Source organism: Equus caballus, chromosome 14, assembly GCF_041296265.1.
Source record: "Equus caballus isolate H_3958 breed thoroughbred chromosome 14, TB-T2T, whole genome shotgun sequence".
Classification (NCBI taxonomy): Eukaryota; Metazoa; Chordata; class Mammalia; order Perissodactyla; family Equidae; genus Equus; species Equus caballus.
In genome coordinates, this window is record NC_091697.1 from 92989888 (window position 1) to 93017611 (window position 27724).

The window sequence follows — 27724 nt, forward strand, 5'->3', positions numbered from 1 at the left end:
CAAAAATATGAAACAAATTTAAATGTGGCATGATTCAAAGAAATTATCGGACTATGAGATTTCATTTGATATATATTTCAGTTAGCAAAATGTATGGAGACATAAGATTGTATGCCCTTTCTTTATTGATCCATTTGCACTATCTGATTCTGTATTAAATTTATTTAATAAACAAAATTTGATAAGCACCCTTCATTGCTTTCTAATTTTCAGACTCGACCAATATCAAACGCATGGAAAACATAATCATGGTATCATAAGTGAGTGCAGATGTTTTAAACTTTGGCAATAAAAATAATACTTTGGTTAGTAAAAGTTAAGAAATAAAAGAGATAAGAAGGAAGAATATGTTATAGGGCCCTTATTTCTTCTTATTAAGTTGATGAAAATCCAGAGAGTCTAACTACAGTTAACAGAAGAAACAGATTTTTTTTAAGTATATTATTTAAAAGTATCTACATTTTTCTCATATTGCTTTTTTTATTTCTGGAATGCCTTCCCTGCATGATGAAAAACATATTTATCCTACAAACCCTGTTCCTATATCACGTCTCCCCACATCAACTTAAAAGAACGGTAGATCTCTCTCTCTCTCTCCTGGTCCTCCCTCATTAACAGTCTGTGAGTTACTCCATAACGTCTTCCATTATATTCTGACCTGCATTTCATGTCTGATACACTTTTATTATCACTTGATTAAAAATATTAACTTTAGCGGAACCCTTGTTTTATTCATCCTTATATGCCTTAGGAGTAGGAGCAGACACAGTCTCTCTTTGGACTTCCTAAATAACTTTTAGCAACCAATAGCAGAATCCAAACTATAACTGAGGGCAAAATAATGGTTAGTTAACTCTCTCACAAAGATAAGTACACTTGCAATTTAACCAACGTTGAGATTATTTTAATCATTAAAGTACCTGTACTAGGAAGTGAGCCCCATTTTGAAGGAACGCATCATTTCTTATCGGTAATTTTGTAGTGACATGGGTTTTTTGTTCTGGAAAAATGAGGCTATTTCTCCTGGATATATTTAAGATGCCATCTTTTGCTCGCAAAGGGTCCACAGCTCCAGCAGGAATATAAAGTGCAGAATAAAACATCTTCACATCTCCTTTAGTTCCTCCTAGTCTTGTAAAACTCAAGGATAAATATCGTTCCCCTGGGCTGCTTTCAATCTTCTGATTTTCCACAGGAAAAAATGTTATTAGGCCATAAACATCATCACTATCCTGAATGTAAAACAAAAGCTACAGATAAAGGAATAAAATATTAAAGTGCAGAATTCTCACATCTGAGATTACCAAACTGTTTATTTTCTAGGCTATTCGAACTTTTTTATACTTATTTCTATATCATATCTAAAAATGATCACTTCTTATCTGTAATAGAGTAAAAAATGAATCAAAAGCAGATGTGAAAACTTTTCTAATATGGTTTGTGGAATTTTTTAAGAGTAAACTTATTATATACAGAAGAAACAACCTTGAGCAAGGGAAGCAAACATTATTTCCAAAACCACTGTTCTTCCCGTCACGTCAAACTAAACATAAATGTCACCTGTGTGATCAAATTCTTTGGCTCTTCTATAGCTCAGAAATACTCACACGAGTAAAGCATAACAAGAGACCTACCTCTGCTGGTTCGCTGACTTCTGCACCTCCTCGTATTGTATGAGGAAGAATCTGAAGTAGATAAGCTTCAGCCTCTTCTGGAAGATCATCATTAACGACAGTAAGGGGAATTGTTGCCAACATCTGCCCTTGTGCAAAATGGAGAACTCCAGAACTTGGTCTGATATCTGCTGTGACCAGTGAGGGATCACTGTTATTCCGTGTCAATACCCAGTTCACCGAAATATTCCCATGTGTGCCACCATTTCTAACCACTGTAATTTCTTCAAATCTAGAATTTTTTAAAAGAAATATATACGGTTACATAAGACACTCTATTTCCCTTAGATAGGCTTTTCCACTGTCACGTTGGTCATCAGATATTGGTAAAAGCATAATCCATATCATAAAGAATGATTGCTTTTAACATTAAGGAGTAGATATGTAGAAATGTCCTGGAAAACCATCATAATATGAATTCACTTGCACAATCAAATCACTCTCAAAATAAGAAAGAAAACAGTGAAACTATAGCAGAAAAAAACCCACATACTCTTTAACAGTTAAGCATTGTGTCCCACATCACAAATATTAAATCTTGGAATAATATATTAAAATAAATGTAGCAACGAGTTTAAAAGAAACCATACCTTGATGTGGTATCTTCATCAATTACAACTGCCCTTTCAAACAAGATACTGTTGAATGAGAGGACTCCATAAGGTTTGTCATTTGGCTTAATGGTGACTTGTACAATAGAAGGGCTTAAGAGGACAGCATCTCCCTGTAAGGTATCTTTTAGTAACACAACATGAAATGATTCAGCAATCTCTGGTATGGTGTCATCAACTATTTGAAATTTCAGGTGTGATTCATAAATAAAAGGTGGAAAAACAATAGTTGTATTTGGCTGAAGATCGATAAAGTCTAAATTTTGCTGGGCATGCGCTGTTGAATTCCCAGTTATAATAACATAATTGATCAAAACTTCATATTCATCAGAGCCAATGAGATTTCCATTGTCATCTTTTCCACGAACCACTGGAATTAGGAGTATGTGGTCTTCCTCAGGTACCAAATAAACACTTTGAATGAAACTCACAGGACTATCATTTTTCTTAATGATGATCTCAACTGAATTCCTAGAGGTGTTGATATCAGCTCCTCCTTCTACACTTTTCAGTTGAATCAAAAACATCTCATCATTTTCTGGTACCTGTCAAAGAATACAAACAGTGGCAAAAAAAATCAATAGCCAGAATGGCTGCAAAGAAACCAAAGTGTAAAAAGTCACTAGGTTTCTATACAATTACACAGAAATAAAAAATCTTTAACTTAAGGGAGCAGATAGAGAGGCTTCTTTAGTGTCCATTTAATAAAATATTTTCCAAAGGTAAACAATATAGTTTAGATAAGGAAGGAAAAGTTCATAAGGCAATGGTATGAAGAGGTAATGACATATAATGTCTTTCAACCTTGGTCGATCTTTAGATAACTCTAAAGACTTGACAGTAAAAATGGACATAAATTTTTACTAGCTTTATCAGGTTGGTAGGGTAAGAAGCAGAATTCCGAAGAATCTGGACAATTATATTAAACATCATATACAAATTGTCAGCTTTCAACCATGTGAATTATTCTTGCTTCCTTCTAAATGGTTTCTAATTCAAAGGTTAAACATATGATTCCCAAAACAGACATTATGTCTTTCTGGAGAATAAGCTATAAGACTCACTATTAGGTAAAATGTTGACATTGTTAAAGTGAAACCCAGGAATAATCTCCACTGTGTTGTTTCAGCTTTTCCTTTACTATGAATTCTATTTTATGAATGGAAAGAGAAAATAATACATCTTTTTACCTCCATCAATAGCAATATAAAAGGTAATGCTATTTGTCTCAAAAAATAAAATACTATGATTTGATTGATGATCTTTTTTTCCACACTTCATTGGGGAATAATTGACAACTATAATTGTAATATATATAGTTTACAATGTAGTGATTTGATAAACAAACACATTGTGGAATGATCACCAGGATCAAGATAATTAACATATCCATCACCTCACATAGTTAACTGTGTGTGTGTGTGTGTGTGTGTGTGTGTGGTGAGAACGTTTCAGATCTGCTTTCAGCAACCTTCCAGTATCCCACGCCGTATTATTAACTATAGTCACCATGCTGCATATTGGATGCTCAGAAGATGATTTAGTTTTACAATTAAAACGTATAATTAATCACTGTCCCAAATTATAACCTTTCAATGTTCTGGGATCTAAAAACAAAAGGTTTTTATTAGGTTCCAGAACCAGATGAACTAGAGTTTTCAATACTACTTAATATTTCATTTTTTCAAGAGAAATACTCTTCTCAAAGCATGGCTTCTAATTGATTTATTTTTTTTCCTTCTCCTGGGATTTGCTGTGATTTTCTGTGATGCAGTTTCATGATTTTTTATAGGAAGGTGAAGGGATGATTATAAGTTCCCAGCTATTCCCTTTTTTTTTTCTGGCAATACTAAGATTATTTTATTAAAAGTCCTGTTTTCTCTTGTTTAGCTCATGAGGAACATCCTTGTTTAACAGTGTTCAAATTCATTCTCTCCTCAGCAGTTAAACTAGCCATGTTATATATCTCAATCCTCGGTAGCTTCAATGTGAAATGTGAAAATAACGAAAGCCTTCCTATGAATGTGAACATTTAAAAGACCCAAACAAAAGAATATCAATTGCAGCAGAATTTTCTTCGCTTTTATAGTACAATATTTATGCTGGGTAATTAGTATTGTACCTGTTCAAAACTGAAATCACTAACAAAAATCAATTATCAGGGCTTACAAAATGCTTAAATTTTTGGATTATGCATGGTTGTCAGTTACATTCAAGTTCATCAGCTTTTAGATATACAATTTAATGTGAATTAAGGTAAATATTAACAAGATATATCACAAAATAGCTATTTATAGCTAAAGTATGATTGGCCACAATACAATAACTTTACATAAGACTATGTTCTTGAATAATTTCAAACACTGAACACAATTTAACACTTGACATCATGTTCTCTAACATGTCTGTAATACAGAGTCCTGGTCCCATTTAAGCATCTGACATTATCCCACCTCGTCATCAAGGACTGTCAAGTTATAAACTACTGTTGCTTTGCCAGGGGGAAAGGTGATATTTCCTTTAACTGGACTCAAATCTTCTTCAGGTGGATTTGGGCCCCCCTCTACCTGCAAAGAAACACACAATGCCATCAATAAATACAAAATACTTCACAAGAGTAAGAAAGCATTACTGTGATGTCAGCTGACAAAAATCTGAAGTTCACTTAAAAATGTTTTGCAAGAATTATACTGACCTGTATGTAAGCCTGTCCTAATTAATAGTCAAGGCCTAAAATATAGTTATAGATCTTGACTATAATTACATTAAACTACATGGTTTCTTTCTTTTTATTTTTTTAAAGATTTTTTTTTTTTGGTATATTTTAGTTGTGGGTCCTTCTAGTTGTGGCATGTGTGACGCCACCTCAGCACGGCTTGACGAGCAGTGCCATGTCCACACCCAGGATCCAAACCAGCAAAACCCTAGGCTACCGAAGTGGAGAGCGCAAACCCAACCACTCAGCCAGGGGACCAGCCCCTAAACTACATGGTTTCTAAGAACCTTCTCTTTTTTCTCAACCATTACATTAAACCTGAGGAAAAAAACATATTTTTTCTTGAGAGAAAGGTATTCAAAATTAGTAATTTCTCTTAAGTAAGAGAATCAAACACCAGTTCCACTACTGACTGTGTAATCTTGGGCAAGGTATTTAACAACTCTGTGCTGCATTTTCCTCATCTTTAAAATGAACATCATAATATTTACTTCACAGACTAGATGTAAAGATTTAATGAAATCATTCCTTTCAAAAAGTATTTGAGTCCTCCACACCTGACCTCCTCAAGGACCTAAGGACATTGCAGTGGACAAGGCAGACTCTCTGCCCACAAGGACCTTCCATTTAGCGAAAGGGAACAAATGATAATCAACTGTGTATGTGTCAGATGATGAGAAGCATTATGGAGAAAAAATTCAGAAGGGCATGAGGGGGACTAAGTACTAGGAAGAGTTGCTGCTTATACGCAGTGACACTCAGTGCGAAGCCCTTAGAACAGCATACGGCAACATTAAGTGCCTCACAAATGTTAACTGTAATTATTTCAACACAACAAAAGGCTCAAGACCCAGTAAAATAACTTCAGACAGCTATACGCAAGTTGAAAACACTGTAACCTGATGATGCCTTATCCTTTCTACACTCAATTTTTTTCCAATTTCTCCCATATTCAGTTTCAGATATATTTTCAAAAATGTATTATCTAAGTGCATATTCCTAAGTACATGAAATACTGCCTGAGGTTTCCTGTGTAGAACTTGCATATTTAATTAGTGTTCACCATGTTTTTCATGAATTAGAGACTTACGCCATTTTACTGTCTTATGTAATTAATATAACCCACCACATGATGTAGTCCCTATAAGGAGAAGTAAAAACTGTTCCATTTTTCAGTACAATTATGCCACAGAAATCAGAAACTATGCCACAATTATACACTTTATTGATATTATAATTAATATATTAAGGCAGAAACTGGTATCAAAACTTTCTAATGCTGTTTGAAAATAGCATATGATCATGTTCTGCATCTCATAAAACACAAAAGTTAGTTGAAGATTTAAACATATATCTCAAAGAATGGCAGTATGGTGACACAATGGTATACATGTGGTCAGATAGCAATAAAATGGAATAGTTACAGCAAGCATCCTAAGAAATGCACCTCACCACAGCCTATCTTATTCATGTCAAATGCTGTAACATCTGTGAACCTCCCTGGTGGAGTGTGAGTGCTGTTAAAAACACCACCATTAAATGTGTTTTTAAAAATGGGGAATGTAAATGGGGGAAGACTACATGCTAAATAATCTTATATAAGGCTAAGTAACCCATAGGCATTTTTAAAATTTATATCCTTGAAAAGGTTTATCATAAAGGTTCTACAAATTTTATAGAATTAACATTCTTCTTATTTTATTTCGTGGTTTATTATTACCCCATATCTAAAATGATATCGTGTGTTTCATGTAAGCACAGTATATTCAAGCAGCAAGGAAAACATTTTTTATAATAACCATGAAATTTATCAGATAATAGAGGTATTTACTTTTATATCATTTTTATTAAACATTAATAATACGTTTATTATACAAGGGATCCTGATTTTTAAAATTGTAGCCATCTGCTATGAACTCTAAAGTGTCACCACTTAAAGTGATTTCAGAGTAGATTTACCTCAAAAGTCACAGTTACCATTCCATAGGTTCCTTTTTCTCTGATGAGAGTAAGAGGCACAGATTCATTTCTCCCCCTGGGCTCACTCACCATGACTGAGAAAGGCTATTGGAAAGAACAAAGACAATCAGGTGCTGATCAATCAAGAGATAAGAAGTGGTGCAAACCGTTACCTTAGAAACCTCCACAGACAAATCAATCCACATTGGACTCTAAGAATGTGGTATTTCCTAGCATTAATTAACTGTAGCTAATGAAAAGCTATTACCATTATCACAGTCATCATCAATGTTATCCTCATCACCTGTATCATCATCATCCAGCCTAGGAACCAAAGCCAGCCAATTTAGCAACTCCATGAGCTGAATAGTTAAATATTAAGCACGCAGGGCAGGTGCCCTGTCAGAGGCTGCCTGAAGCATGAAGACTCCACCAGTCAGGGACCCGGGACCAATGCTAGAGACTAGGATGCATTCTCAGAAGCTAAATGTACAAGATCAAGAAAAAGAAAGGAAGGAAGAAAGGATGGAACCTTTAAACAAATCAGTATGAGGTTGGGAATGATAAGTTGGGAGTGAGTGTAGAGGAAAAACAGTATAGAGAGAAATTAAGCAACTAAGGGAGACTGCTTCATAATTAACATTCAAATAGAAATAATTTTGTAAATGACAATATAATGGAGGTTACAAAATGTCTACTCTGTTGACATGATCCACATAGATTTTTTAATAAAGATACTGAAACTACAAAGATCATATTTACCTATAACCCACCTTTTTTCAAAGAAAATTTAAGGTACTAAGAAAATGACATACAATACACCAACTGCAGTAGCAATCTAAATTGGAAACTACATTAAAATCTGGGGAGTATCACATCATATTTTAGTAATGATAACTAGTAACGTGATTCAAAAGGACTCCATAACAGGAAGGTTATTGTAGTACAAAACTTAGTGGCCAAGTCTAATTGGATTTGAGATAAATTTTGCTTTATTTTAAGAGCTGGAAACAATTTCTTTCAAGCAGGGACCTGTCTTGTATGTTTGCTTCTAAAGATAAAACCCTCTGAACATAGGATTGGCCAGGGACACAGGAATTTGGTGATAAGGGAGAAAAAAATGAACTACTGAGCAAAACTAAGGGGATGACATGGAGTTTTAACCTTTAAAAAATACTAATTAATGGGGAAAGCTCAGGATGGGGATTGACTATAGAGTTTTTAAGAGCTGTAATGTCTGCTATTCCATTTTAAGTTCACTATAGGTTTTTTCAGCATTCTTTCAATATGTTTTTCTCGTCTCCTAGTCACTCCAAACTTTCAGAGGAGGCTGAAAAACAGACAAGCCTTCTTTACGCAGCAGTTAGGGAAATCAAGCAAAACAAACTGGGTTACAACATCTGCAACAGACTGAATGTGCCCCCCCGAAATTCATATGTTCAAATCCTAACCCCTAATGTGATGGTATTAGGAGGTGGGGCCTTTGGGAGGTGACTAGGTCAGGAGGGCAGAGCCTTCATGAATAAGATTAGTGCCCTTAGAAAAGAGACCCCAGAGAGCTCCCTCGCCTCTTCAGCCATATGTAAACACAGCAAAAAACTGACTATGAACCAGGAAGTGGGTCCTCAACAGACACTAAACCTGCTGAAGCCTTGATGTGGGACTTCTCAGCCTGCAGAGCTGTGAGTAATAAATTTCTGTTCTTTTTAAGCGCCCCCAGTCTATGGTATTCTGTTATAGCAGAACAAACTGACTCAGACAACATCCGAGCTACGCTGGACCACCCAGAGGAGGTAATAACTGAGTCAGGTGCAACGATCAGCAGACAGAGGTTAGGACAAGAGATGACCCTGATCTTACAGGTCTCCTTGATTTAAAGAAATGTTAGGTAGAGCAAATGGACAGTCTACAGAAGGTGGAGTAGGATGGAGTTAGAGTAAATTTTATTTAAATATCAAAAGACAGGCTGATACTAGGTAACATCATGAGAAATAATCAAAACATTTAACAAACTACTATCTAGCAACCACTATATTAATCAAACTGTAACCATACCATATTAAATGAAATAATTCCAAATGCATTGTCATTTGATAATATTGTCACAGTAACAGTCCGTGGCCATCCAAGCTTCACGTTTGCTGAAGGTTTCTAAAACAGAAGCCCAAAAACAAATTAATAAATTAAAAACAGGAGGAAAAAATCATTTTCACAGAATTTCTGTCTTTAAGTAATTATTCAGAATGTGAATAAAAATACAAGTATACTTTTAATGCACAGATAAAGAAAATAAATTCAAACTGAGTCAATATGGTAAAGAAATGTCAAATAAAAATTCTTCAAAAATGTTTTTAAAACCTTTAATCACTGATTATTAAAACATAACTTATTATAATTACAAGGAATCACTAGCTAGTAATACTACATAATAATTACTCTAATATCATTACTAATATAACAGAGAATTAAGTAAGTAGTATGAAATTCTACTCAAACATGATTCTTCTCTTATAGAAGGTGCTGAAACTTAAGAATTATTCTATAAATGAGAGCCAAATTAAAGATAAAAAATTAAAACAATTTTTCTAATAAAAATGGGAAGAGTTTTCTGCAACATTTCTATTTATATGCAACAGCAGCATAAAAGAAACTGAAAAAAAGGATTTAGCAAAGCAAAACATAGCTGTTTCAAGTATCATTTTCATAAAAATTTTAATCATACTGATACGATCATTCTAAAACAAATTCTCACTGCCTTTCGGAAAAAAATCAACTGGAGCAGTGTTAGCAGTCATTGCCTCAACCTAATAGATCAAGCCATAAAAGACAATTAAGTCTTAGGCTATTCAAGCGTTTTTCCCAGGGGTACTCCGAATTTATTCTAAGGCATAGAACCTCCCACTTCCATGCCTGTTTTTTGTATCTTTCTCCTTTGAACTCAGAAGTCATGGTCATTCTTTGTGCATCTGGTACTCTGGGAGGAATAAAAGAGAAAGGAGCCAAAGGGAAGACAAGGTTTTCTTGAGCATCTGTCACGGCAATTCTAAATAAGCTGAATGGATCCAAAAACTAGCCGTAGAATCTTCTAAACAAGATTGTCTGAGGAATAACCAGACCATGGAATTGCTGAGGAGGTTATCAGTTCTGGCTTCTATGAAAACCACAAGTCACCCAAATTGGCTTACCTCTAGAGCAAAAGATTTTTAAGGGTTCCAAGATTTTTATGAGTTTAAGGATAAGGAGGAAATAGGACTCACCTGTAATGTTAAGTGAAAAATAAAAGTTTCATCAGGTTCTGGTAAGTCATCGTCACACACTGCTATGTACACTGTCCTATTTGTTTCTCCAACAGGTATAAAAGCTGCAGCGTACGTGTCAAAAAAGTCACCAGTGTCGTCTCCATACAGCTATCAAATGCAAAATATGAGTTGTTCTTACACAACACAGTGTCAGGACAAGCAAAACTGATGCTAACCGGAGCAATCAACAGAAAAAACCTGAATCATTAAATGACACTGGTGTTTATAGATAGGATGTAAAAACAAAACAAATATTTAACTGATAAAAATCACCTTCAAAAAACATTATAAAAAGAAATGATTCTACACAAAAATATTTATGCCCTAGAAGGTAAAGGATTCATTACCTAGAAACATAAAAATTAAATAGGAAAGCAATGATGTGAATTTTTTTCTCTGTCTCTTGATATATCTGAAGTGGATTACAGCAAACTTAAGAAGACAAAATGAGGCCAAAACTCTCCCAAAGAAGAGGTGGAAGTAGTCTGCCAAAATATGTCAGGAAAATGAATTATTTTCCCCATCAGTTTCAAAGAAACTGCTCTTTCCAAAACTTTCAACCTGAAGTTTTATTTATATTCTCCTACAACTTCAATAAAGATCCAATTCTTTCAGGATTCCAAACTTATTAGTCATTATAAACTTTTCCTTAACTTTCTAAGACATCATTCTGTAACATCAGCACTGCTAATAAGATTCTCATGGGAACAATAATTACGAAATCATAAAGGAGCAGCTTCTTGTGCAAATCGAAATGAGATTTCTCTCGCCAAGAACTCAAAATGAATAATTTGGCTATTAGAAAAAGCTATGATATTGTACAAATAAAAAATGAAAGACATTTATAGGGAAATTTTAGTGAATTTCTAGTTTTCATTTGTAAAAATTAAGTTTTAAATACTTGAGAAATCCAAGTAAGCCATCAGAGGTGTTGGAAAATGTGTACTCACACCTTACACGAGTGGCACAGTCTTTTAGAAAACATTAAGTATCAAGAGCCGCTGAAACAAACAGAAAAACACAGCAATCCAATCCAAAAAATAATTCAACAATCAAAAACATGCAAAAATCAACACGTATGTAAAGAGTTTCATCAGGGCAACATTTATAACAGTAAAAATTGGAAGCAACCTCAACAAAACATAGTTGAGGAATGATTAGGAAATGATGACACCACCATCAAGAAAAGTTGTGAAAATGATAGAGTAACCTGAAAAAAATATTAGGATACAACCAAAATTATATGAAAAGATTATCAAATATAATATATACTCAAACTAAAAATGAATTCAATAAATGTATGCATATGTCATAAATTAAAAATTAAAAGCAATGTACAAAATTATAATACTTGGTTTGTCCCATAGATAATTTTTCTTCTTTTCTCTTTCTACAATGTTGCACAAGGTGATAATTTAATCTATTGCTTAAAAACCTATTTTCGAATACAAAAATTTCAAATACTTTGGGCCTCATATATAGCAATAGCCTTAGTGGTAACGTGACATTACTTTCCAGTTAAACATAGACACAAACATATGCACACACAATCCATCCATAACTAAACTGTGTGAAGGACAGGTAATAGTTTAATGAATTCCACCAAACTTCTACTTAAGTTAATATACTTAATTTCTCCCCCAAAAAGAGCTCTCTGACATAAGTAAGGTTTTGGTTTCTTTTTAATCTTTAGCCTATTTTCTAGAATTGTCAGTATTTTTCTTTTCTCTTTTTTTTAATTGAGGTATACTTGACATATAACATTATATTAGTTTCAGGTGTACAACATAATGGTTCAATATTTGTACATATTGCAAAGTGATCACCACAATAAGGCTAGTTAACATCTGTCAACACATATAGTTACAAAAAATTTTTTTTCTTGTGATGAGAACTTTCAAGATCTACTAAAAACCAAGATATAATAAAAACTAAGGATCTTTTAAATTGTCATTTCTCTATTTTTAAATATTTCATATATTTTCTCTAAGCCACCTGACAATAGATAATATATCTGAGCAGAGATAACGAGAATCCAAATTAAAATGTTCTTTTACTTAAAAATACTTGATATGTTTGTTTATTTGTTTTAAAATAAATATATGAGTATTTTAAAATAATCAGTCTGTATCTTCACAATACTCATATTGTCAAATGCACATGGCTGCCTTGCAGCACTCTGTAAACCTATAAAAGATACGCATGGAAGAGTGTATTTGCAAATCATTTATCGTAACAAAATTACTCAGAATCTTAAACAGTAAAAAAAAATCCTTGTCACTGAGACTAAGAAATTTTATATTATTTTGCTAAGAACAGAACCACAATCATTTCTTACCGATACAATTGCAGTGACATTGGCTGGCTCTCCTATCCTTTCAATGACCAGACGAATAACTGTTGTACTTGTTTCATTAACTACAAATTCTGTTTGTCCGCCAAACCTTATTTCCGTTTCTCCAAACACAAAACAGATGAGTAAAGCTAAAAGAAGATTTACTAATAAAGATGCAGAGGACATCCCTATAGAAAAAAAAAAGATTTTGTTCACAAAACATATCTAACACATTTTCATTAGATTCTGCTGTCTACAGATATAAACACAGAGTAAAGAATTAGACAGTATGCGATTAAGAAAAATATATCAAATATTAAGCCATTCAATTCAAATGCGTGATCACAGAAATAAGTTAAAAGTCACATTGCTTCTTATGGTTCTCTTTTACTATTCATAACTACTTTTTGTTCTTTAAATTCTATACCAAGATAGTAGTTATAACTAGCCTTAAACTTATTAAATTTAGTTTGTTAAAAAATCTGACCTTCCACTTTATTCTAAGAAAAACCAAAGCAGCAACATGGAAATTAAATTAAAGCCCATCTTCCCCCAAATGAAACTGTAAAATACAAGACAAAACTAAAAAGTTATCAAATTTAATGAGACTTATTCATCTATTTATTTGATGATCATACCAACATGACAGAACTCTTGAAACTGGCATATAAAGCAGCTGACGATAAAAATTTTTATTTATTTATATATATTTATTTATTAGTAAAGTGATTTCCTGTTTTTGTCTACTTTTTCCTGAAATTTGTCTTATTGGAGAATGCTTTTCAAAAATTTTGGTTATTTCAAGGAAATGCTAATCCTTTCAAAGAAGACATAAATTTCCAGGACTTAAATTTCTCCCATTTTACTAAAGGAAACACTAATACCACTTGCTAGAAAATGTCCAAGTTGCTTTAAAAATAAGCAAATTGAGCAAAGTGTATATTTCCTGCTTTTCCATAACTTATTGTTTTCCTCTTACTACAATGTGTGTGTTTATGAGTCAACAATATTGTTCGTACTTTGAGCACTGTGTGATTCAAGTGCTTTCAAAGGCACAACAGTGCAGTGGCCTCTTGAAAGCGCTGCTGTTTTGTAATGTAGATGTACCTCTAAAAATGTGAACAATTTATCTCACGGATCATTAAGATTCCAATGGATCTATGAGATCAGTCACACGAACATAACAAGTTCATGCGTTTTAAAGGAGAACTGCATTATGTACTCTACGAGCCAAAATGCTTCCTATTAATCTTTACCTTGGTCAAGAGGTAATAAAATTTTCATGCATGTGGTATTTCCACATGGCTACACATGGCTTTATATTTAGGAACCACCAAATACAGGAGTTCTTGATATATTTTAGGGTTTCAATGCAATTTTCTCGGTCAAGTATACTCAAACAATGCAGTCTGAGATTGATCAATGATGGCTCACCTGTTTATGGCTGCAAATCCATAGACGGGGATGTGCAGTTCATAGGGAGCCCAGGAAACAGACATAGGCCTATAGGGACAGAGATTCTGGAGGATTCAGGCATTCTTTCCACCTGTGCCTTCTCTTTAAGAAAGCCTGCCAGGGGCTGAGGAACTTGGGAGAAGAAACAAAATAGTTCTCCCTCAGCAGCTGCAAACTCTTCCCTGACTTCTAAGCCAGGAACATTCCAAAAGAAAGAAAATGAAAAAGATGAGAGAAAGGGAAGGAAAAAGGCAAAGCCAGGGAGAGGCAGGAAACTGGGAGTAGTACTGGCTAAACCAAGGACAGCTGAACATCCTTTGTGGAATTCTAAAGCCAGAATGACTTCACACTACTGACAAATAGTGGGAAAGAAATGAACTAAGGATGAGAAAGAGAATACAGAAGGGAGCGGTGAGGAGGTAGCAACCCATGCCTTGGATGTCAAAGAAAAAGATCAACTTTGGTCCACCTTGATTTTGAAAGAAAAATTTCAATTCCTTGAACATGAGATGTGATAGAACCTTGAGCTGAGAGAAGACACTTGAAGTTCTAAGTGAGAAAGAACGAAGGTACTTCCAGCATGAGAAGGGGTAATCATGAACGACTGGGAACATAAGTTCTCAAAATCTGTCCTACATAAGAATCAACTCAGATGTTCGTTAAAATGCTGATTTGCACACCCAGAAATTCTGAGTGAGTTAAGGGTGGGGCCCAGGAATCTGCATTTAATAAGCAGCCCTGTTGATTCTAATGCAATGGATCCTTGGGATACACTTTGAAATACACTGTCCTACAGTGTGAGGACTGTGTCCTGGAGTAGACATACAGTAGACCCCTTTTTTGATTTAAGTTAGTTACTGAATTTTTCAATGCGATATGCCTGAACTTACTGCAGACTTCATATATTTTTCTACATGTTACTACACTGCATTTTAAGATACCATATATCCTGAAGAAAAACTGTAATGGTCTATAGAAAGTAATCATAACAGCAAATGCTTATATAGTGGTGGTCTAGGTATTTTATACACAATAATGCATTCAATCTTCACATCTCTATGAAGAAGGTGCCAGTATCATTAACCCCATATTATAGCTGAGGAAACTAAGGCACAGACAGTTTAGTTAACATATGCAGTGTTATTTAGCTAAGTAAGTGGCTAGGAAGGACTTGAACCCAAGAGTCTACCTCCAGACTCTACCCAATAACCACACTATATTGCCTCTTTCATTTTGTCCCTACAAATCACAAATCTCCATCTTGAATAATATGGTAGGTAGTTCATGCTACATGTTTCCAAGCATTTGACTATTTTAAATTCATGCACAATAACCAAAACTACCATAAAACTGCATAATTACAAGTCTCCTAAAAGTTTGCGCCTTATTATTCTGATAAACGCTACCTTTATTTAACTGAAACTACAGTTCTCTTGACTACTTTAAATATTTAACGGCATCTTTTAATGTCAGGACCAATGAGCTCGAATGGTGCATTCTTGCTGTTTCCCAGGCAATTAGAGCCCCAAGATCTTGCAGTTAAGTCAGTAAATTCACTTTAAATTGGTGCACATCAGTGAGTTTTGAGATTATGCAAAATGAACAAACAAGCATGACTGGAAATGCCTCAAATTCTGTGACATCATTGATAATTGAATCTCCTCTGCTTTCATCTTTTCAACTTGTAAGAAAAGATGCTGAGGCAAAGTTGGCATTCAACAGAAATCAAAAGATGAAGAAAAAGCTTTGAAAGTGAAGTTCCCATTAGAAGACAGGCGTAATTACACAAATGCTGAATAGTTTCTTTTTTAGAGTAACTAGGTACATTTTCCTCTATCATAATAAAAAACTAGTCTTTGGAATTCCCTTTATTAAAGTCAGAAAAGTAGGCATTAGTAACTGACACAACATGTAAGTCTTATCTCTATTTCAGGTCACTTTTTCTCTTATTAGATTTAATAAAAGTTTTACATGACCAATCAGACCCCCATGTTAAAATTCTCTACAAAATGAATTTCAAACAACCTATGTTCAAAGATCATGATGTGCTTAGTTCATATTCTGTCACAATTGTGAGAGAATAATTTTAGCATTACTGAGTCATTCCTCTGCTCTGTAATGGCGTGGTGCTCCAATATTCAAAGCTTCTCATTTCCAACTATCACCCATGTTCTCCTCACGCCTCCTACTCTTGCTCAGTATGATTCAAAGGAAATGAAAGCTGTTTCAGCCAATAGATCTCTCATCTCTTAATAGATCTCTTATCGTGTTAAAACAATATGAGATTTAGGTTACTTTCTTGCTTATTTCCTGAATTGTAATACAAGGTTTTGATAGAGTCCTGACAGCATGCAGGCACAAAGTCTCAGGTCATTGGATTCTAGTAATCATATTCAGCCTATTCAACAAGTCATCTAATTCTGTAAAAAATATTTCAAAATTAAAATCAGGAAAATATTAGAGTAGCTCCTACAATGCAAATTGGTTGCTTTCAGAAGAGCAGCTTACAGTTTGGTATACCATTTGTAAACCAAGCACTACGATACATTGTGTAACACCCTGTGCTAATCATTGAGGACGCAGAGATCCATAAGACATGGTCCTTGGCTCCAAGATACTCACAAGGATGGACATATGATTCAGATCAGGCCAATCAAAACCAATAAGACACAATTCTGAGACTTTTGCTCAAGCATAAGGATGTGGATTTCCTCTACCGCTAGATTCGGGATCACGTTGATTGAGGCCAGTTTCCTCCAAGCCTGGAAATGAAACCAGCACAGCCAAAGAGTGAGCCAAGAGGTGGAGAGGAGCCAAGTCGTGACAATCAAGCTTAGGTTCCTGAATCCAGCTTTACCCTGGCCCTTTTAGTTACTGAGGAGATAAATTACATTTTTACTACAGCCAGTTTGGGGTGCATTTTCTGTCACTTTCAACATCAATATTTATCCACTAATCTCCAATCTGTGACACTGTGAACTTACATTAGGATATACCAAGCGGAAGACCCCTTGGAAGTAGAAGTTAATGCCTTCTGATTGTCGCTAAAATGCCAGTATCATGCTTCTTTAAATTAGCCTGGCATTAACTCCTTTCTCTTGCTTTTTTCCTGGATGCCTAGCTCCTTCTTCTCTTTTGAAAAGCTACTGGTATTTGCTAACTTTATTCCCCACTTTGACTACTTAGCACATAAACATATTAAATGTCATTTATAAAACAACACTCACCAATACAATATGTCATAATAACCAGTGAATTCTAAATCCTGTTTATCTAGGATATTACATCCCTCCCATCTTGTCTCTTATTAATTGGTACTTTAGGAAGGGGAGCAAGTATAGTATATTCTGAGTAAATGGGAATAGTCTCCTATTTTAAGTTTCAATAAGTCTGTAGAAACAGAATAGAATAAAATAAACAAATGAGACTCAAGACCCAATAGATGACAATGTAAAGAAAAACATAAGAATTCAATTGATTTTGCAGTAGTCAACTTTCACACAAAACTTTTCATCAACTTGAAAGTTATCTTTGTCTTCTGAAGTTTCAGAATAAACAACTGTACAACCTCTGTGAGTGACAGGACAAGGTGAAAGTACAAACATTATTAGCAGAATTGAAGGGATGCAATGACCCTTTGACTAGCACGTAGAGATAAAGAGAACTACTCTCACAGCCAACACAGAGAGAGAGAAGAACAACAAAAATGAAGAACAAGAGGTCTCTTCCAAAAGACTCAATGAGTCAAAGGGAAATTTAAACCCAGATTAGGAATGCTGAACAACCAGCAGGGAAACACACTATCAGATCAGAAGAAAATAAAGGGAAGGTGGAAACAGCCATACTGAAGATCTGTACAGAAGAGACGAAAGGATGACAGATTCCTTTGAAGCAGATTCCTATGAGGAAGAAGCCATAATTCTAGAAAGTGAAGTGAAAGCTGCTCTAAAAGTACTGGGAAGAAATAAATCACCATGAATAGATGACATATCGATAGAATGATTTCAAGCCACAGAGACTGAATCTGTCAAAATCCTAACAAGAATACGCAAATAAATACAGAAAACAAAACAATGGCCTACGGACTGCCAAGCCCCAAGAAAGAAGATGCCAAGGAGTGCAGTAACTATAGGACCATTGCTCTAATTTTCCATGCAAGTAAAGTGAGGTTCAAAGCGCAGCAACAAAGGCTTTAACCTTATACAGAGCACGAAATGCCTGAAGTCCCAGCTGGATTTCAAAGAGGAAGAGGCATACGAGATCTAATTTTGATTATTCGTTGTCTACCAGAGTGCTCCAGAGAAGTTTTGAAGAAGGTTAGCCTATGTTCTATAGACTACAGTAAAGCCTTTGACTGCGTGGATCATGAAAAGCTATGGGCTGCTCTTAAAGAATTGGGTGGGCCTCAGCACTTGATTGTCCTGATGCGTGACCTGTATTGTAGACAGGAAGCCACTGTCAGGACAGAATACAGAGAGACAGAATGGTTTCCATAGGCAAAAGTGTCAGACAAGGGTAGCTTTTATCTCCCTAACTGTTTCATCTGCATGCAGAACATATCAGACGAAAAACTGGCTAGACTCAGATGAAGCAGGAGTGAAAATTGGTGGAAGAAATCTCAACAATCTAAGATATGCAGACGACACCGTCTTACTCACAGAAAGCAGCAATGACTTGAAACGACTTCTGACGAAAGTGAAAGAAGAAAGTACCAAAGCAGGACTTGCATTTAAACATCAAGACAAAATCATGACTACAGATGAATTACACAACTTTAGACAATGAAGACACTGAAACTGTTAGAGATTTCTTCTACCTTGGCTCAGTCATCAATTTAAATAGAGACTGCAGCCAAAAAATCAAGAGAAGACTGAGACTCTGAGGGGCAGCACTGAAAGAAATAGGAAAGATTCTCAAGTGTAAGGAAGTATCATTAGAGACCAAGGCCAAGATTATCCACACCCTCATAGTCCCAATTACTATGTACGGGTGCAAAAGCTGGACAGCAAATAAGGCTGACAGGAAAAAAATTGATTCATTTGAAATATGGTGTTAGAGGAGAGCTCTACGGAAATCCTGGACTCCCAGAAAGAAGAGCAAGTGGGTCCTAAAGTGAATTAAGTCGGAACAATCCCTGCAGGGAAAAATGATACAACTGAGGCTGCCCTAATTGTGGCACATCCTGAGAAGGCAGGATTCTTTGGAAAAGACAATAAGGCTGGGAAAAGTAGAAGGCAGCAGGAAAAGAGGAAGATCAAGTGTGAGATGGATTGACTCCATAAAGGAAGCCATAGGCCTGAGTCTACAGGAACTTAACAGGGCTGTTGAGGACAGGACATTGTGGATGTCACTCATTCATAAGGTTGGGAGGACTCAGAGCCCACTTGACAGCATGTAACAATTGACCCTTTAGCTTCAGCTGTTGCCTTGTCAATGTTGTAGCAAGCATCTTCCCATGGTGTGACCACCAGGTAATTAATACTGAAAATATGATCCTAATGGAGCAAGGTTTTCAAGTTTAGAATTACTCGAATTCTATTACATTTTCTAAAGGGCATTCTAAAACTATAGAATTACTCCCGTGGAACAAGAGAAGTTTCATCATTCATAGCATCAATTATTCAGCCTCTAAGAATTCTTAATCTGCGTTATTTGTATTTGGCAAGGGCTACAAAAAATTAACCTTTTCCTTCTTCCATAGCAAAACAGAATTTAAATTTGCAACTTGCAAAAAGAAAATAATCTAATGCTACAAATAGAAGAATTGCTAAATATTTTTAAATGATAAAGGATATAGTCTCTTATAATTAACCAGACTATAATATTTATTACCTTTATTTTTTATTTATTTTAAGTGTTTAAGGAATTTATTTTACATGTCTTTAAATAACATATATACACACACACTACAAAATTTAAAAGGAAGAAAAGGTAAGCAATGAAAAGTCAGTCTCCCCCACCCCACCCCACCAGCCATGTTTCTCCCACCCATAGTCAGTCAGTTATCAACTTCACTTGTCTCTCTCAGGAGAGAATCTATGCATATATTAAGATGTATGTCTGTAGAAGAAAATTCCTATGACAGATTTTTGTTTCTTCTACATACAGAAGAATCAACATTTTTTTTTCACGATGGTGGTTAATAGAGAGATAGGTACTAGGCTAGGATGTAGACATTCACGATGGGAATACATTTATCCTCTCAAGTACACGCCATCATCCTTGCAGAGCTCATCATGAAAATGACAGCTTCCGTTGACTTTCACTATACCTACCAATTCAACTTCTCAGGAAAGTTTGACACAAATCTGGCAACTTGCACTTTCCTACGCCACACATTGTCAAATCTACATTAATCAGGACTGCCTGACCTCTACCCGTGGAACACAAGAGTCATGCTAGGATCCCCCTTTACATCATCCCGGGATTCCCTTTGATTCTCTCCTGTGTTTGATCTCCTGTTTGCTGATTCCATGCTTTTCCTCTTTCTTGGTTTACTTGGTTTATTCCCTTGTTTTGATGGAAAACATCCTCTACTAACTTGCTAAGAAAGGGTGTAGAGAGAGAAACATTTTAGGTCCAGTATGTTAGGAATTATTGTGATATTAATCTTCCACTTACCACATACTTTCATTAGGTACAGAATTCTAGGTGAAAATAATTTTTTTTCACTATTTTGAAAGCCTCATTCCATTGTTTTCAAATTTCCAGTGCTGCTCTTAAGAAATCCAAAATAATTTTGATTCTGAAATGTTTCATGTGTTTGCTCATTTGTGTTGTCCCCCCCAGAAGGTTCTTCTCTTTGTCCACACAAGTTATGGCATTTCATAGGATTTCTCCTGGAATGGGTTTATTTTTGTCCACTTGGCTAAGCATTCAGTCAATCCCCTTCAATCTGACACTCATTCTTGAGACCTGGAAAATTTTCTTATATTATTTCATGATGATTTCTCCCCTGTCCATCTTTATTGTTATACCATCCTAAAACTCCTATTATTTGATATTGGTAATCTGGGACTAACTCATTTTCTAATCTTTTATTCTCTCTAGTTTCCAATTCTTTTATTTTTTGCCCTACTTTCTGAGAATTTAATTCATCATTAAATTTCAATCCTTCTCCTAATTTTGACTTATGCTATCATGTTTTCAATTTCTAACAATTCAATGGTATCCACTTCTTTTCCATTAATCCAACACCTTCTTTTATCTCAGAAAACACTGAATTTTTTTTTCTAAGTTTTCTGTTCTCTTTATAGTCTCTGTCACTCTAAGTTGGTTTGTTATTTATTCTGGAGTCTATCTTCTATATAAGAAGATTTCTTCAGATATCCGACAATTCTAAATTTGCTGTATATGCTTCAAAGTAGGAGACTAAAATGATGACTCACTGCTCTGAATACATGGATCTGCATATCTGCATATGATTAAGAATAAGAGACCAGAAGGACAATTGGAAATTCTGAGTATGTGTAGGAGAGTGTAGCTTGTCAACGTTGGGTAAAATGGGTAAACTCTTTATTAGAAAGTCTCAATTGTAGTACCTTTAGAAAAGACTTTACTCTCAGGTTCCCCAAACAGGACTCTTCCATTCTCCTATCTAGAAGATACAGATGTAACTACGAAGACGTCTGAGACCAAGGGCGGAAAAGGGACTGGAGTCTCAGCAGTCAGCAATCATATGATCATCTAATCCCCTATTTTCTTTAGAGACCCTCACCCTCAAACACGCCTCACATCCCCAGTCAAGAAACCATGTTTTACTGTTTCCAGAGAAGGAAGAGTTCAGTTGCAGGGGGGAGGAGGGAGTCAGCAGCAGTGGAGAATGGAACAGACGATGAGTCTAGGAATCCAACTACTCTGGGAGCAGCTTTCACCTCTTCTAGTCGCTCACCTCCCACACGTAGTTACAGAATTACCTGCTACTACCATTTCCTATACTGTTTGAAGGATTATTCCGTGCAAATCTGGCTATTTATTGGCCTGCTAGCTTAGAGTTAAGCGGCCATGGCTCTGCTAAGCCAATTACTACTCATCCCTCTGCCTTCTGGCACAAAAACTGCATTGCTATTTTCTCCTCTCCTTTTCTATCCTTGTGGGTTGATACAATTTTTTTTAAAAAGAAAAGAAAAGAAAAAAAGCCCTTTACTGTAAAGTTTTAGGCCGTTGAAGTAGGGCCAATATTAAAAGTATATATCTAAAATTCATATTTCCCCCAATTTTCTTAAATATTCAAGATCACTTTAAATTCTGTTTGTCACGGTTGTACAAAACATTTGAGTCTCCCATTAGGTGCTACCAACACTTTATTTTCATTGCCTTCATAATTTTCACTAGTTAATTTTTTTACTCATTCACCTACTTTTGTGTTAATCATGTATTAGGAGTCAAATTACCTAGGATCTAGTCCCAAATTGGGTGATGGGTTTACGGGGTTCACTATATTATTCCTCTACTTTTGTGTATGTTTAAACTGTTCCATAATAAAAAAAGGTTTTATAAAAAAAATTTAAAAGGCTCCTAACTGCACTTAAAATAAAAAGCAAACTCCTTACCATGGACCACAAGACCTGGTATAAACAGATCCTATCTTTTCTATTGAGTACCACTCTCTCCCACACTCGCTAAACCACACCAGTGTTCCAGATCTTTGAGTGGGTCAAGCCCTTTCCCACATTTGGGAGCATGGCCATATGCTCCTGAGGCCTAGGACTCTCTTCCCTCCCACCTTTCATATGACCCTTTCTCATCTTTGATGTTTTTGCTTAAATGTCACCTTCTCAGAATGACCTTTCTATTCTCTGTCTGTGAAGAAGCTTGTCCTCTGATATCCTTCTCTCAGTCTTTTGTTTCCTTCATCGCACTTACCACAATTTGTACTCATTCCATCTCTCTCTTTAGAACAAAAACACCTTCAGGACAATGACCTTGCCCATCTTGGACACCTTTGCATTCTCAGCACCTAGCACAGTCCTTGACATATAACGGCCCGGAAGACAGGTTTATTTAATGAGAAAATGAGTGAAGAAATAAATTAACCCATCTTCTTAGAGTAGTGGGAAGGCAGGGAAAAGAGGGTGTCGCAAAGGAAAGTAAGAGACTCTCTTCAAACTCCCTTGCCTCATTTAATTTTGTCAGGGATAACACAGTGGTCTTACTTGGACTCTGATTCTCAAAACATGGGTACAGACATGAGGTTCATCAATACTGGTCATTTTAAGAAAAAGTATCCAAAACTTGGATATAAGGCAAAAACGTGTGTGGCATGTACTTTCAATATCATGCAGGGCACAAATCCATCCAAGATTTAAAGAAACGTACTTTGTTCAACTCAGCCATTGTTTACTATTGATAAAATGTTTCAAACAGTGAAAATACATGTAAATTTGGAAATCTGCATCTGGTAAAGGGGCAGATAATTTTTCAGTGAAACAAATAATCCAAAGGCCACAGTTTTATTGCCCAGTAAGACATTAACCAGTTTTATAACTAACCTAGAAATTTTATCCTAACTTTCCTTTATTAATTTTCTTAGAAATATTTAGCTCCTCGAAAGCTCTTTGAACCAGTATTAACACTCTACTGGGTCCCTCTTTAATGAGTTAAATAAAATCTTTGACATGCCCATTTTATATTTGTATGAGAGTCATGTTTATAAACTTTTATGATGTGTACTTTAACACAATAACCTTGCTTTTTTTTTTTAACAGGAGAGTGACCATGACAGAACAAATCATCCTGGCACACATATAGGACTTTGGTTCCACAACAGCCATTTCAGTAAATAATCATACAGTTTGAAGCAACACTTCCAGAAAAAGTAACATGTCATTTAACACAAATGAGGTAAGTAAATATTTGATGCAATACATAAAATCTTTTAAATAACATATCTGGACTTCTGATTTCTCTTATTTCCAAAATATTTAAGTTTGACATTTTCTATGAGGCCATGTACTCCCATTTGCATGAGTCACCAAATAAACAGATCACAGAAGCCAGAGGCTCCCTGGTAGTCTAGTGGTTAGGACTCAGCGCTCGCTCACTCTCTCTCTCTCTCTGTCTCTCTTTCTCTGTCTCTCTCTGTCACAAAAGCCATTCAAGTTGCTCATATTTGGATACAAATGCCCACAAGGGAACAGGAAGAACAGTGTACAGAAGCTTGAATTCTAGAGCTATGTGGGCTCTAGAAGATTATGGATTTAATTGTGTTCTCTCTCCCACTTTGGCAAAGCACAAAATGAAAGATTCACCACACTAAATCCTTTGAGGGAAATTCAGAAGCAATAAAGTTAGTCAAGATTTGTTCATGCAGCTGCCAAAGCTGAGTGTGTGAAAGGTGTCAAGGAGAAGTAAGACACACTTGCCTTTTTTCTCCTTCGAAATATATGGACCATGCGTCAAAACGAAGATTTCTGGAACCACCATTAGATGGCACCCTTCCATCTTCAAAACCAATCAATAAACAACTCAAATTATGAAAAGAGGTCAGAAGAATTTAAAGACAGATTTTTGCCATCTATAACTCTTCGCAAACAAATACAATTTGTAATTCCTCACGGAATTCAAAGACGAAAGTCACTAAAGCAATTTTCTTGAAATTAGGATCTAGCTGAAAATAGCTCTAATTAGTTCTAGTCTTTCTTTCCTCTGAGATTCAGTATTATCTAAAAAAAAAAAACCCAAAGTTTCTCTCAGCCACTTTCTGCGAGTTTCTTTCCATTCTGTAGTTACTTGTCGAATACTATCTGTTTTTACTGAAGCATCTAGGCACTTGTACTTTCTAAATGAATTACTTGCACTCACGGCAGGTCAGGGGAAAGCAAAGAGAGTTTCATTTTATAAACCCAGAGATTTCAACTCAGTGAGGCCAGAGACATGTGTTTTTTAGTCCAAATTGCATTTATAAAATAATACTAAAAGAATTTTTGCCAAGATTTAAAACTTGAAGATTTCACATTTTAAATAATGGATTTCTAGATTATTTTGGAAAATCTCCAGAACTGGCAAATCTGAGTCCACATTTCTACATGACATCAATTAGCTGGAGCTGAGCAGCCAATTTAACAAATTTAGACGTTTAGCCAATGTCTGTTACTTAGAGAATTTGCTCTCCAGTACCCTGCCAATGTCTCCTCAGAGTAGGGTCAAAGAGAAAAGTAAAATATTTGTTATATTCATGTCATTCAAAGGTGGAAAAACAGGCACACGTGTGTGCCCACACATACACACACACATGTGCATACACACACACACACCTCGTGGGCCGCCTCTCTGCAGTGTCCGAGGAATTTGATTTTACAGGACAATGGGAAAGCACTCCTGGCAGTGCCTACCTGGGGATCTCACCATAGATGCTATGAAGCCTCTAGTTGGACACTGCTGTGGGGAGTGTAGAGTCCCCAGTCACCTCTAAAGCAGGAGGCAAATATTTGCCCTGGAGTCAGACTTGGGCTCTACTTTAGTCTCTGCCATATGCGTGATTTTGGACAAGTCAATTCCCTTCTCTGGGCCTTGAGTTCCCTCAACTGTTATAGAGAGGAACAGCTACAGTGCTAGGGTAGTCGTGAGGTGCAAGGGAAAGAATTCATCCCACACCTTGAAGTGCTAGATTCCAGGCTCTAGACCTTCAATGTTCATATGATCAAGAGACCAAAGGAAACAGGAATTGGGCATCGCCTGTGAGCACTATCCTCCCACCCACTCACCCTCACTGTAGCCACGTTAGAGTAGACAGAGGATGTCTGAGGTAGATGGAAACATTAGAACCTAGGAAAGTTTGAAAAGCACAATGAAAACCTGCCACGGGACTTCAAGGTCAGAAGGGGAATGAATTGGGACATTGTATTTGAAGAACAAAATGGCGGCCTCCTGATGTTCCTGGACTTGAACCACAGCATCAGCTGCTCAGCACACGGTAACTGGCATGGGAATCACAGGTAGAAGAGAGGTCTGGGAATCTGGAAATGCCCACCCTCCCAGTGGCACCTATCACCCCAGAGAGGGATAACGGTCCCTTTCAGAGTTAGAAAAAGAAGGCCATATTTTCTCTGTAATGAGCTGAGGTTCCTCCTGAGGAAAAAAACAGTAGAGAAACAAAAGAGACCAAGAGGCCCTGAAGGTGTTCCGAGGTCAAAACCACTGCCACAGCTGTGAGCTCTGAGCTGGAGCCCAGCATCCTCTTCAGGCTCAAACACCACACGTCTTAACCACCCACCTGCTGCTGAGCCACCACCATGACTTTACATTGTGATTTTTAAAAATAATTGTTTATTATTTTCATAATAAAAGAGAACAACAAAGCATAATACAGTACTTTATTCAGATTTTCTTAGTTTTTACCTAATGTCCTTTTTCTGTTCAAGGATCTCATCCAGGATACCACATTACATTTAGTTGTCATGTGATCTCAGGCACCTCTTGGCTGTGACAGTTTCTCAGACTCTTCTCGTTCTTGAAGACCTGGGCAGTTCAGAAGAGCACTGGCCAGGTATTGTGTAGCACATCCCTTAACTGAGATTTGCCTGATGACCTTCTCATGATTAGACTGGGGTTATGGGTTAAATGGAGGACCACAGAGGTAGAATGACATTCTCATCTCATCATATCAAAGGTACTTACTATCAACATGACTTATTGCTGTTGATGTCGACCTTGGTTGCCTGAATGAAATAATAATTGTCTGGGTTCTTGACTGCAAAGTTATTCTTTTTTCCCCCTTTCCCACAGCATACTCTTTGGAAGGAAGTGACTGTGTGCAGCTCTCTTTTTTTTTTTTAAGAATCTTATTGCTTTCCTTTAAATCAGACAAGATCAACCTCCGTGTATGTATTCATCTACTTATTAAAAACTATACCAAGCATCAAAACATTGTCTAGATGCTGTATTGTAAATCTGTATAACCTGGCAGTGGAAGCTAATCAAGAGATGCAGGGGATACATATGGGAACCTAACAGAATTAATGGAATACAGCTTATTATAGCATACATTTATGAAGATGTGTTGCCAAAAGGTTAATTGGCAATTTCAGATTTTGCTCCTCAATTTCTCTGAAGTCCTACGTGCGTAAGCTTATTATTTCGTCTGTTAATAAAACTCTTGATCATATTGTCCTAGATTGCAGTGATGCTTATGTGCCCTTCTTATTGTCCACGCCTCCAGCAATCTCCAACTGACAGCTAATTTTTACTATATTTCCTCAACCAGTCACTTGAAGCAACTGTGACATCTCCAGCAATATCACTTGCAAGCCATTTTCTAGCCATTAAGGATCTAAACTGTTCACCAGACTGGTTGAATGTGCCAATGGATTGGTTGGTTAGTGCCAATTCTCATGCTGAAGAAATGCAGCAGGGCCTATTAGCCGTGCCCTTAGAGTTCTCTGCCACTTATTAGCTGAGCAACTTCAGGCAGTCATTGAACCTTATGAGTCTACTGCCTCATCTGTAAAATGAAATAAGGCTACCAACTTTATCTGGCTATTTTGATATCAGATTTATTTATCAAGTCACAAATCTTCCGTTTTCTAATTCATCTATTTCTTCTTTAATCTTTATCAATTTCTCTATCCTGAATGGTTTATTATAGTATTTTTTTTAAGATTCATAAATTGAAAATTAATTTCATTTTCATTATTCCTTAGCCCCTAAAGCTATGGTTTTGCTCCAAGTGTAGCTTT

At 35.9% G+C, this 27724-nt stretch overlaps 1 protein-coding gene across 1 annotated transcript in view; it reads right to left on the reverse strand.

Moving 5' to 3' along the window:
• Window positions 1–27724, reverse strand: part of ADGRV1 (adhesion G protein-coupled receptor V1) — a 510967-nt gene that overhangs the window by 462063 nt on the left and 21180 nt on the right. The window contains exons 2-9 of the mRNA XM_070233305.1: window positions 12597–12781; window positions 10217–10366; window positions 9015–9110; window positions 6960–7064; window positions 4738–4851; window positions 2264–2829; window positions 1635–1905; window positions 921–1250 (exon numbers count right to left, since the gene is read on the reverse strand). Of these exons, the coding sequence (XP_070089406.1) occupies window positions 921–1250; window positions 1635–1905; window positions 2264–2829; window positions 4738–4851; window positions 6960–7064; window positions 9015–9110; window positions 10217–10366; window positions 12597–12781 (1817 nt within the window). The remainder of the gene's footprint in view (window positions 1–920; window positions 1251–1634; window positions 1906–2263; window positions 2830–4737; window positions 4852–6959; window positions 7065–9014; window positions 9111–10216; window positions 10367–12596; window positions 12782–27724) is intronic.